At 42.4% G+C, this 13332-nt stretch overlaps 1 protein-coding gene across 17 annotated transcripts in view; it reads left to right on the top strand.

Moving 5' to 3' along the window:
• Positions 1–13332, top strand: part of IRAG1 (inositol 1,4,5-triphosphate receptor associated 1) — a 120386-nt gene that overhangs the window by 82109 nt on the left and 24945 nt on the right. For all 17 annotated transcript variants that reach the window (XM_043580654.1, XM_043580653.1, XM_043580652.1 and 14 more), the window contains 4 exons: positions 4665–4695; positions 7059–7199; positions 7688–7819; positions 9990–10131. In XM_043580654.1, coding sequence (XP_043436589.1) covers positions 4665–4695; positions 7059–7199; positions 7688–7819; positions 9990–10131 — 446 coding nt within the window. The remainder of the gene's footprint in view (positions 1–4664; positions 4696–7058; positions 7200–7687; positions 7820–9989; positions 10132–13332) is intronic.

Raw genomic sequence — 13332 nt, 5'->3', positions numbered from 1 at the left:
GTTCATCTCATAGAAGGCAGAGAGGGGCTGTCCAGAGGAAGGAAACTAAAGGAGAAGCACTCTGAGCGCACTGCAGGTTACAGAGCATGTTTATATGCTGGGTGTCTTTTGGTGTTTATGACAACTCAGTGAAGCAGAAAAGGAAGATTTTATTCATCTTCAGTGAGGGAAAAGAGGCAAAGAAACATGTTAGCAAGTGACAGAGTCAGGAATTGAACTCAGCATGGGCTGACTGCAGACTCAATGCTGTTCCATCTATACCAGGGGCCTGTCACAATTACCAAAACAACCATTGATACTCTTGTCTGTAGTGAACAAGGCTGGTCAGTGGTGTGATTGGCTTCCTTTTCCTCAGGAAAGTTGAAGATAATTAGTATCATTAGAGCACACCTCCAGCTAATTAAATTCCCTCAACTTCCCCAGGAGAAGAAGACTGAGCACTTCTATTTTCCTTGAGTAAGTCAACAGCTACTAGCTACCAATAATGAGGCCAGACAGGGCCTGCATGGGCCTGCACAGTCAGTGAATAAGATCAGCTTCTGAGCATGTGGTCCAGACTCTCAGATTGAGGTCAGTGGCTCTCATGCATTGTGCCAATAGCCATATTGCCCATCCCCAAACTTCCTGCTCCAACCACCAAATCAGGCTCCCTGCTCCTGGCCTTCATAGAGGCTGTGCAACTTAGTCCACTGGCTGGGCCCAGAACTCTCTATCCCTGGTTTGGAGGATGGAATAGATGGGCAAATAGTCATGTGAGACATTGGCCAACAGGGGGAAGACAGAGGTTTAAGAATCCTTCCTCCAGAAGAAATATGGGGAAATTACACTTGAGTTTTAATATGAAAGAGTTAGTTTCATGATCTATGTGGGCTATGTGAATTGGGACTGGACCATACAAAGAAGGAGCTCATGGAGTCAGCAAGTTGAATGAATTTAGTAGAAAAACCAGGGACTGAACACAAATTAGGGACACAGTCAATGGTTGATTAACAAGAGTGTGAAGAGAACATGTTACTGGGTCAAAAACCAATAGGAGCAATAAATAGGAATTTAATCAATAAATATTCATTGCCTATTTTATGCCAGACATTATAATGGAGAACAAGCAGACACAGTCCCTGTTCTCATGGCACTTACATCCTAGGTGGGGAGACAAATAATATTTAAGTAACTAAATGAATGAATTCAGATAGCAAAGCTGCTAAGAAGACCATGATATAGGCACATACAGAGATGACAAAGGAATGGAACATTCAAGGGTCAAGGACGGCCCCAGTGATACAGTAACCATTAACCTAAGACATGCAGATGACAAAATGAAGCCATCCATGCAAAGATTTCCAGACAAAAAGCACAGTGATTTTAACAAATGATGCTGGGATGACAGGATAGCCACATGCAAAAAAGTAAAATTAGAATAACTTTACCTCACACAATACACAAAAATGAGCTCAAAATGAACCATAGGCCAAAATTTAAAAGCTAATGCTATCAAACAATTAGAAGAAAACATATGAAGAAATCTTCAATACGTTGGTTAGTCCATGGTTTCTTAGATATGACACAAAAACACAAGCAACAAGAGAAAAAATAGATGAATAGTATTTCATCAAAATTAAAAACTTTTATGATGCAAATAATATCATTAAGAAAATGAAAAGACAACCCACAGAATGTAAAAAAATATTTGCAAATCATGTATTTGATGAGGGATTTGTTTCCAGAATATATAAAGAATGCTCATAACTCAATAAAAAAGAGAACTATTTTTTTATGTTTATTTATTTTTGAGAGAGAGAGAGAGACAGAGTGAGCAGGGGAGGGACAAGAGAGGGGGAGACACAGAATCTGAAGCAGGCTCCAGGCTCTGAGCTGTCAGCACACAGCCTGATGTGGGGTTAAACTCATGAACTGTGAAATGATGACTTGAGCTGAAATTGCATGCTTAACTGATTGAGCCACCCAGGTGCCCCGAAAAGATACTATTTTTTTTTTAATGCAAAGGATTTAAGTACACACTTCTTCAAAGAATAAGCACATGAAAAGATGCTCAATGTCATTAATCTTTAGGGAAGATTAGGGAAATGCAAATCAAAATATTAATGAGATACCATTTCACATCTACTAGAATGGCTATAATAAAAAAGATGGACAATAACAAGTGTTGGTGAGGACATGAAGAAATTAGAGTCCTTAGTAAAATGATGCAGCCCCTTTGGAATAACAGTTTGTCAGTTCTTCAAAAAGTTAAAAATGTATTTCCATATGGCCTAGCAATTCTACTCCTGGGTATATAAGAAAAATAAATAAAAATATGCCTCTACACAAAAACTTATAAATGTTCAATAACAGCATTTTCGTATTGGCCTGAAAGTGGAAATAACCCAAATGTCCAGTAACTGATGAATGAATAAATAAAATGTGATATACCCATTCAATGAGATATTATTCAGCCACAAAAATGAAGTACTGATATATACTACCACGAGGATAAACCTTGAAAATATTAAGCTAAGTGAAAGAAGCAAATCACAAAAATCCACATGTTGTATGATTCCATTTATATGAAATTTCCAGAATAGGGAAATCCATAGAGTAAGAAAATAGATTAGTAATTGCCTAGGGGTGGGAATGGGGGTTGGAGAAGATAGAGATTTGATTGCAAATGGATACAGGGTTCCCTTTTGGAATGATGAAGTTCCAAAACTGACTACAGTGATTGATGGTTGTACAATTCTGTGAATATATTAAAAATTACTGAATTGTAAATTTTAAAGGGTAAATTTTATGATACATGGATTATATTTCAATAAAGCTATTATGAAAGAGAGTGGGGAGAAAAAGGAAAGAATAGTAAATGCTAAGTCCTGGGGCCACAGTGAGTGTGTATGAGGAACAGAATGGCCAATGGGTCTGGAAAATGGGAAGATGAAAGTCTGGTAGGGACTGGTTCACAGAAAACCTTGATTTTATTTTAAGGTCTATTAAGGGAGTTTAAATTCTGAGGCAGGCAATGCCACCCCAGTCTCCTTGTATGTCATCTGCTGGGCTTCCGTCATTTTTGGAAACCCATGGCTCTGTCCCCTAGCTGTCTATACCAGTTCATAAGACATAGCTCTCTGCATCAGGAGCTGGCCATGTCTTGTGGCTTTTTAAATTTGAATCACACTTCCCTGAGTCCTCAGGGCTTTGTACATTTTAAACAATTGTGTTCTATAGCAAAAAAAGCAGAAAGTAAATTATCAAAATAGATGAGTTTGGTTAATAATGAAAATATGTATATTTTATATACTATCCAAATAAAGCCAGGAGTCAAAGGCAAGCTCAGTGAGTTTTGATAAATTTGTTTAAGCAATATGTGCTCTATATGACAATCAAGATTATGTTGGCTGGCTCTCAGAGGAAAGGGCTTGATGGGTGGGGTTGTGACAAGCATTGTAAGCATCAAACATCTTTGCAGTTGTTTGTCCCATGTTCTGTACTCTGCTGACTTGATGGCGATGGGGTCTTGTTGCCTCATCCTCACAGGAAGGCTCTCATAGTCCTTTGTCAGGGGTGAGAACCAGCCCCTTGCAGAGATAACTGACCCCTACCTTTGCTCTTGGGGTCCCTCCACACGCGTCAAAAGGAGGAAGCTGTGTTTCCTGAGAATCTTATCGATGGCATGCTCTGTTGCCAAGTTCTGTGACGCTTGTAGGACCCCTCCCAGTGCTCCCACCCCAGCACAGGAAAGGGCCTGTGCATTATTTACGTTGTCTGGGTTTCAGAACAGGACTAGCTTTAGTCACCAGCAAGAGAAGCAGCAGCAGAGTGAGTGTGCAGACAAAAGGATGGCTAACTGTGGGAACCACACACGAAGAGGAACCTCACAGAAAGACACCTCTGTGCTGGCTGGGACTTTCTTGCCTCATCTCTAATTCCACCCAGTAGAGACGGTTCTCACTGTAGAGAGGAACTGTGGCCACTCTTTCCTACCTTGTATTCTCTGGCCCACCTGCTCTCTTGTCACAACCCTCAGAGACAGGAGGAGGGCCTGGCTTTGCAGACCTGAGTATCCCCCCCACAAAACTATAAAGGCTATTCAGATGTGTGCAGTTTATAAAGTACATAGCATATACATTTTCTTACTGAGTCTTTACAACAAGCCTGTGAGTTAGTCATAATAATAGCTAAATCTTCTGAGTGACTACTCAGTGTGGATGTCATGTATATACAAACATGTATACATACACACATATACACATTTATACATATACATGTGTGGATGTCATATATATGTGAATATACACACATACATTTATACACACACATACATGTATATACATTTATTCCTTAGAATACTCCTGCAAGGTAGATATTATTCCCATTTTACAAACGAGCAAACTTAAGTAACTTGTCCAAAGTCCCAGACAGTTGAGGCGCTGATGGAGGACTGACCCCAGGATCTAATATTTTCCACCACACTTCCTCTGTAGGAGTCAATGTCTGGGCAAATACCTCATCACTACGGAGCTCACACAAAGTGTACCCTGCATCTTTTCCATCTCACCAATTCTTCTTACTACATTTCTGGGCATACATAGTCTGCTGGTTGTTCAAAGTCACTTTCTGGTTTATTTCATAGGTTGGACACAGTTCATTTGCATGTCTTTTCTTTTTCACAGTGCCCCTCCGCTCACTGAAAAGGAAGTTGAGGTAAGTGATTCCAGTGCTTTATGAAATTTAGTGCTGGAGCTTTATGGGGTTTATAGAAAACATTCCCTTCTCTAGCCCCTGTCCCTGACAATTGTATACAAAAATGAGAATACATGACTGTTAGGTAATATGGACATTGAGATCAGCCCTACTGAACTGCTGAGACTCCCACCCCAGGTAAAGGAAGATTTTGGCAAATTTGGTCAGAGATAAGAATGTGCCTGGAAATTCCACATTTCTTCAAGGATGGTTTATGCTTTTTAAAAGGATGACTTAGATACACAAAGTTAGCTGGGAGGCAGCAGAACTCAATCAAATTTATTTCAAAATTATTAACAGCTGGCCAGATTTCAAGTTTTAAACTTTGGTCCAAAGGAAAAAGTTATTTCCCTTTTGAGGATTCCAGACGTAAGGAAACTTGCTCAGCCAAGGTGACAGGCTGTGCTGTCAGCTCTCCAGCCTTCCCTGATTCCTCCAATACTCCCCTTAGGGCCTCCTTGTCTCTGTAGAGATGCTATCCCAATGGGTTGGTGAGTGAGCTGAGAGGAACTTGTCTTCATTTCATTGTGGTGAAGGGGTAAATGGACAAAGAGAACACGTCCCAGGTGAGGTGGTGAGGACCTATGATGCCAGCACTAGTTTCCAAGACAATTATATTGGAATGGATAGAAGGAAGGGAAGAAGAACATGGATGAGTTCAGAATGTCTTTACACACAGGTTAGGAGGATAGAAGGTTTTAAAGTCTTTATAGAATGGTTTGCCACTGATAGTAAGAAAATTAAAATACCCTTCCTGAGACCCAGTGGGCTGGATAAGTAGAGGAAGACAGACAATGTGAAATATCTGCCACAGATAGTAACAATTACCTTGCACACAGACATTGTTCATCACACGTTCCTATCCATCCTTTCAGCTGATCCTCCAGTCAGCTCAGAGTAACAGATAGAGCAGGAATTAGAACAAAGGAGGAAACCAAGTGATGAAATAACTTACCCAAGGTCCCAGACCCAGCACTTAGCAGAACCAACCCTGGGACCCAAATATTCTGTCTGAATTCAGGACTCTTTATATCACACTTCCATGAAGGCGATAACCCAGGTATAGAAAGCTAAACAGTAAGCATTATTGATAAACTGACTGGACTGAGGTTTGGGTAGCACAGAGACCACTAAACCAGTGACATTGGTGAAGACGGTCTGTGGGTGGTTTGTTTAATGGCTGGCTTCTGTCCTCAGATGTATGCTGACACAATCAGTGCTCAGCATGATGAAAGTAGCACAGGTGTTGAATAGTCTAAGGTGTCAAATAGTCTAAGGTTGAATCCTGGCTCTATTACTTGCGTCACCTTAAACAAGCTAATGACCTCTCTGGTCTCAGTCTCTTTACCCATAGGGTGGACATAACAGTTCCTATTGCAGAGGCTTTTTGTGGGGTTAAATGAGCCAAGGTGTGCAGAACTCACAGCAGTGCTAGCATATAGTTGATGCTCAATGAGGAGTAGCTTCCTATAGTGCCATCATTGTTGTTATTGGGTCAGTTTAAGGCCTTAAATTCTCTGTCTGGAGATGTCTACCCACCATGGGCCATATCACATGAACTTCAGAATCTCAGACAGAGTTAGCTTACCCCAAGGGTGTAAATCTGCTATCTCTTGACTCAGGGCAAATGAAGGCCATGGTTTCCTGTGTAGAGACCATCTGCCTATTTCTCCTCCTCCGTAGTTTCCTATTATACCAGGAATTTCATGTTTGCTCAAACCACCTTGCAAAGTTTCATTCATGCATCCTGCATTTTTGGCATGAAATATTTGTTCCAGGACACTTTTCCTAACAGAATCATACCTGGCCTTATTTAATCTCCTGACACCTTATTAAAGCTGCTTTCCACGTAGGATTTGTAATACTCAGGTAAGATGCTGGTTGAAGTTTGCTTTAAGACAACACGTCTTACATTTTAAATGGAGTTTCTTTAAATACAGTGGTTCTATGCAAAACCTCCAAAACACACATCCAATGAATCCTAGCATGAATCTAAACTGGTTACACAATGAGCTGAGTTTACCTAAACCTAAATACAGGATATTTTCTTAAAATTCAGGTAAAAGTAAAGTGTTATTCTCTTATTATTTTCAGTAAAATGCATTTGGTCTTCTGGTCCTGAAAAGGACCTAGCACGAACCTTAGGTTATTATTTCACCATCTTTTGTGCAGTTTACTATGAAGGAGAGTTTCACTTGTACCTGGCTGCTTTGGTGATTGGTTCCAGGAGCTACTGTAAAATGCTCGTGCAAGAAACATACCTGCGACCTTATTCCCTGTAATAACTCCTCCTAGCACCTCTCCCACACTCTTGTTCCCAACAGAACGTGTTTGTACAACTGTCCTTGGCCTTTAGAAATGACAGCTACACTCTGGAATCTAGAATTAACCAGGCTGAAAGGGAACGTAACCTGACAGAAGAGAACACAGAGAAGGAACTGGAAAACTTCAAAGCTTCCATTACGGTAATTGTAGAGCCTGATTGGAGAATCCCTAGAGGAGGGACTGTCTCCTAGGGCTATGCCAGGGGTCCTGCTTTCTTAGTCACCAACTAGAGTATTCTGACATGAGAAATCAGGTGAAGGTCCTGAGCCAAACAGAGTCTTCCTCAGAGAGCTGAGAGGAAATGAGGTAGAGACCTAAAGGCCTGGTTACCTAAGGGCTGTGGGTAAGGCCTCCAAACCCTCAGCAGCTTCTCAGGAGGAGTCTAGGTGACCTGGGATGACAAAGGGAGCACCTTGGGGACCAAAGGCCTGGATGTGATTCCCTTCTTTCAGGCCAACCATGTATAGAGTGTCCATGTTGGGATTCTCCAATCCCCAGAAGAAGGTGTAGCCCAGGCCTTGCAGAGGCCGCTCCTTTCAGCCAGGGTGGGGAACAGGGCTCATTGTGACAGCCCAAGTCATGTCTTGGTATGTGAGGACCCCAAGTGATGTTCCTTGTCACTTCCCAGTCCTCAGCTTCACTATGGCACCACTGTGAGCACCGGGAGACCTACCAGAAACTGCTGGAGGACATTGCTGTCCTGCACCGCTTGGCTGCCCGCCTCTCCAGCCGAGCTGAGATGGTGGGGGCCGTCCGCCAGGTAAGCCTCTCCAGCTTCCAGCCCTCTGACCAGCTCTGCTCTGTCCACAGTAACTAGAGCAATAGTGTAAGCAGTGACAACTATAGACACCAGTTATCGATGGCTTCCTTTGTGCCAGACATCTGTATATTATTGTGTTTTATTTACTAAGAGTATTTTTGGTGGACCACTAAACCTTTGAGGTGTTCCTTGGATAAAGCTTTCTGTGGACATGCAAGTTTGGGAACTGCTGCATACTATCATCCTTTCTTGGTTATTTCTAATACATATTGGCACCATCAAGGCTTTGAGAAATCCTATACTGAAAAAGCCTGTTTAATTTTTACCAGTGTGTTTCCCTAATGTATTTGACTGAAGAACCATAAAATACCTATTTTCTCATAAAACATCTATTTAACTCCCATGGAACTAGTATTTGGCAAACATGCTTCAGGAAAAACTTCTTTGTTTCATTTAAGCCTCCCAGCAATCCTATAAATATCCTTTCCCCCTGAAGAAGACATGAAGCTTCAGAAAGGTAACAGCAAAAGTAGTGGCAGAGCTGGGGTGCAGGCCCAGATCTGGCTCCCTTTCAGCCACTTTGAAGTCCTAAAGCTCATAGGGCACTGCCCTGGTCCAGGATGGTGTTATGGGATCAGACTGCCTGAGGCCTTATCTTGGCTCCACTAGGATTCACTGTGTGACCTCAGGCCAGATACTGAACTCTCCATGTTCCAACTTCTCCAACCAATGAAGATGATGATAGTATCTGCCATAGAGGGTTACTTGCAAAGTACGTAGATGTTATTATCACTGTTGCTAGTACCGTGCTCACCTATCCTGCTGCACTGGTTGCATTAGTAGGGTGTTCCTAGAGTAGAGCCTAGAGCAGTCCTTGTAGAATGAAGGAAGGACAAGCCAGTGGGCTGCCCCACCCCTGTGTTCTTCCGGGGAAAGGGCACCTGACTCAGCAGCTCGCCCAGGAAGTCACTCTGGCTGGGGGAAGCAACAAAGGGAGAGCTCAAGGGAAGTGTCTGGTCCCAGCTCCTGGCTGCAGGGAACTTTTCTAGGGAATACTCATTGAGTATGTCCCACTGTGGCCAGCAGGCCCTGGGCTAGGCTCACCGAGGGATCCAATGAGGATAAGCAAGGGAAACTCTTCCTCATTCTGTATGGCCCTCCCAAATGTGTTTCTTGGCCCATGCACTGTTCATAGAAGTCTTCAGCCTTCTCCACATGGCTTTCCCACCCCTAACTTCCATGTCTTCCATGTTGGTTCTCATCTTTCTCTCTGGTCCCACCAGACTGGTCCTGGCACTTGTCTTCTCTTTCCTAGTTGCACTCACTGCCACCAGTCTCACCCCTTCAGTCTAGTCTCCACTGGTGGCCTATGTCACTTCCTTACCTTAAGATATTTGATGGCTCTTTTCCTTCAGAAAAAGTCCAAATTCCTTAGTGTTCCATTCAAGGTCCTTCACAACTCAGCCCTAACTACCCTTTCTTGTTGGAAACAAACCCAACTGCTTACAGATTTCTACGTAAGTAGGATGACCTGTACTCCACTGGTTTTCCAGGCAATCCTGACATGTGCCTACTGTCCCAGCATAATTCTTTAAATTTTTTTAAAAAGTAGGCTCCATGCCTAACATGGAACTTGAACTCACAATCTCGAGATCGAGAGTTGCATACTCTACTGACTGAGGCCAGCATAATTCTTAATAGCACCCCTTTAACTCTTCAAAGACTCCTGTCTGAAGGATAGATCCTCACCTAGGTACAAGCCCTGTGATGTTCTGCTTCTGGACCTTTATTCTTGGAGTCCACTGGCCTGAATCTTTTTGTCTCTCCTACCTATATCTTCATGCCCAGATGCTGCCCATACCCCACATCCACTTCACTCTACCTCCAGGAAGCCTCCCTGACCCACTCTCTCTGCAGAGAGGACTTCTCCACCTCTCATCTCCTCAGGCATTGTGGCTGTGCTTGTTCTTGTCCTCCCTGAGTGCAAGTGCCTAAATCCCCCTCTCAGCTCACATCACAGACAGCAAAATCTTAGAGGGCAGAGTTACACCTAAGATTGGTCCCTGTATCCTTTTGATTGTCCCATCCCAGAGCCTAGCTCAGAGCAAGCAAGTGCCAACAAGCCTTTCCTCCAACTTCCCTGTGTGCTCAATGCTCTCCTTTCCTTCAGGAAAAGCGTATGTCAAAGGCAACAGAGGTAATGATGCAGTATGTGGAGAATCTGAAGAGGACGTATGAGAAGGACCATGCAGAGCTCATGGAGTTTAAAAAACTTGCAAATCAGAATTCAAGCCGCAGCTGCGGCCCCTCTGGTAAGGAACTGGGCTCCTGCCCCCATCTGGACCTTGCAATGTGGGTCTCTGATAGCTCTAGGCCAGGATCACATCTATTAGTACAGCCCAAGGACATGCTTTTAGTTGAGCAAGGATCACTGCCCCTGCCCAGTGCTGCCCATGGGGGCCTCACAGCAGCTGCTTCAGTGAGCCTAGAGGCCTGGAACCAGAAAATATGAACAGTCCCAAAGCAACTCCTGACACAATTAACCACAGCGGTTGACCACTGATGTGAAGCCCACAGGCTGCAAGAGCTCACTCTACTTGATGAGAATGACAGACCTCAGACTTTGTAGTCTTTGTGCTTTGGGGCCAACACATACTAAGGAATTTGAGCTTTATCCTAGAAAGCAATAGATTTTAGTCAGGGAAATGACATGATCATTTATGGAATTCAGAACATTCCTTCTGATTACAGTGTGGCAGTTACATTACTGGGGTAGAGCCAAATACAGGGAAACCCACAAAACTGCTATTACAATAGTCCAGGTAAGGGATGAGTCTGGGCAGTGGGGGTGGCATGAGGGCCTGGCTAAAGGAGATACTGCTGAGATAAATAGCAGATTCATGGGAAAGACACATGTTTCAAAGAAATAATCTTTTAAAAAAAATGTTCTATACAATTGCTATAGGAGCACAGAGGTGATTCTGCTTGAAGGAATCAAGGGAAGTTTTACAGAGGGACAGCATCTGGGCAGTGTTTCAAAGTAAAAATAGTAGTTCTCTAGGCAAGAAGGGGAGGTATCTCCCGGGTAGAGGAAACAGCGTATACAAAGATGTAGGGTTGGGATGGGAAGACCATGAAACAAAAGAGATGTGGTTGAAGGGTGATGATGACAGGTTGAAGGTAAGACTTGGTAGGCCAGGGCCACATGCCAGGCCATGCTAATAATTTGGGCCTTTGTCCTTAAGGCAATGAGGAGGCACTAGTGAGTTTACACCACATAACATGGTCAGATTCTATTTTTAGAAGATTTCTCCCACTTCAGAGTAGGCAACACATTAGGAGCATGTAGACACTGATGTCTAGAAAGACAAGTTAGGAGGCACTTGCAGCACTCCAGGACGAAGAGGACAGTGACCTGGACGAGGATCTCTGCTTGGGAGCTGTCAGGGTCTGGGCTCTGGCTGATGAGGATAGGACTAGCAGAAGAAAACAAACCTTTTAGTGACAGGAATCCCTGTGGAATGCAAACATCCGGGTTACCAAGAGCAGGAGGAGGGAAAGTATAACAGATGGAGAAACCTTTATAAACAGGAGGTTTCACAAGTTTCCTGGGGAATATCAGTGACACTTTCCAGAGTCAAAAGGCAGTGTACACATGCTCCAGACTGTCTGCTTTCGATCTTGACAGCAAACTCCTGATCCACAAGCATCTGGGCTTATAGCAAACTGCTCTCTGTCAGTGTTAGGAGTTGGGGAAGTTGCCACCAAAGAAATCCTAATACATGGGTTCTTGCATTATTGTCCTGGAAGGTACAAGGTCTCCTATAAACTGCCTTATCCAAGATTTATGGAATGAACAGTTACCCATTCATTCATTCTAAAGACATTTACTGAACACCTTTGATGTGCCCCCACATGATACTGAAATATAGAAATAAAGGATACGCAGTCACTGAGATCCAAAGGAACTCCCAGCCTGTGGGGAAGGCAGAGCAGTAGAACCATCCCAGTGACAGCAGTAAGCAAGTTCCTATGGGGAGCACATTGCAGAGTCCCACATTCAGCCTGGGGATAGGAGAATGTGCTTACAGTAAGAAGGGAGATGGTAGCTGAATCTCAAATGGTGAATAAGTGTTTTTCAGATATTTGTTCCCACTGCATTGTTTTTCAGCCTGGGCTCGTGTAGAGGAGCCAGCATCCACCTAACAGGTGTGTCCGTTGGATACTCTATGGCCATTCCCTAATAATGTTTGTTTTTAAGCCTTTACATGACTACTGGCAATCTTTGTCTATGCCTGAGACTCTGAAGACTACAGTGAAGTAAAAATATCTCTTATTTAAGGAAAGGTGCTACACATTTAAAAAATAACATCAGTTATTTTTTTCTGAATATGAAACATACTGATAACCTACATTTTGGATTATTTCCTTAAGATGGATTTCTGGAAGTGTAAATACTAGCCTGGGGGAAACCAAACTTTATAAGGCTCTTCAAGAAAACTCTTTTCAAATAACGCGTTGATATTTCCATGTAATGGGTAACAATAATGCTCAGTTCATTGTGCTATTGATATTCTTGTCCTTTCCTTTAAAAATTTTTTTTGACTTTGATGGGTCAAGATTATATCTCATCTCATAGTTTGAATTTGTATTTTTGGCCTTTTCAAATGTTTTTTGGACATTTGTATTTCTACTTTTGTAAATTCTCTAATTATATCTTTTGCCTACTTGTAAGATTAGTATTTGGTTAATTTGTATGAATGCTTCAATATATAAAAAATATTTTCTGGTTCTGCTATTTTGGCTGACTGAAAAAGTTGAAACTCCTTGACCACAAGTGCTTAGATGTTTCTGCTAGATAAAATAAAGCAAACATTAGTTTAAAAGAATAGCTGAATCCACAGGAAAAGAAATTGAAATACTCAGATACAAGAAAAGAAAAGAGAACTGAAACCTGCAGCTTCCTTGGGTACAAGAGTCAGCTTCAATCATCTCAGTGCTGGGCTTTTGCACTTGCATGCAATCTGAGATGAGGTCTTGGACACCCATGACTGAGAGTTGACTATGAGACTCCTACAGAAAGTTAAGATTTTGCAAGACTGCATCTTTAGACAGAACTTGAACAAGAAAAAAACACTCCTCAAACAGCAGAGACACAAATCAAGGAAGTCTGTTTCACCCTGTAGTAGGAAAAAATACTTTCTCCTTTCTCGTAAGAAAAGTGTATGCCATGACAGAAGTTGTGATGCAATATGCAGAGAATCTGAAAAGAACATCACAATGATGCCTGTAGGGACTCTGTCAGAAACAAACATAAAGCCACCCTGGAGAGGCACACCCTTCACGCAGGACACACAAGATTCTGCTCACTGAAACCTCACTGAAGATTATTTTACAGTATAGAATTATAAAATACATAAGAAAACAATCTACCTTGAACAAGAATCATCCACTAAACAACAGGATTATATCCTAAGGATTACAGAAAATAAAACAACCTGATAAGTTTTAAA

The sequence above is a fragment of the Prionailurus bengalensis genome, chromosome D1 (assembly GCF_016509475.1).
Source record: "Prionailurus bengalensis isolate Pbe53 chromosome D1, Fcat_Pben_1.1_paternal_pri, whole genome shotgun sequence".
Taxonomy (NCBI): Eukaryota; Metazoa; Chordata; class Mammalia; order Carnivora; family Felidae; genus Prionailurus; species Prionailurus bengalensis.
This window is presented reverse-complemented; position numbering and strand designations above follow the sequence as displayed.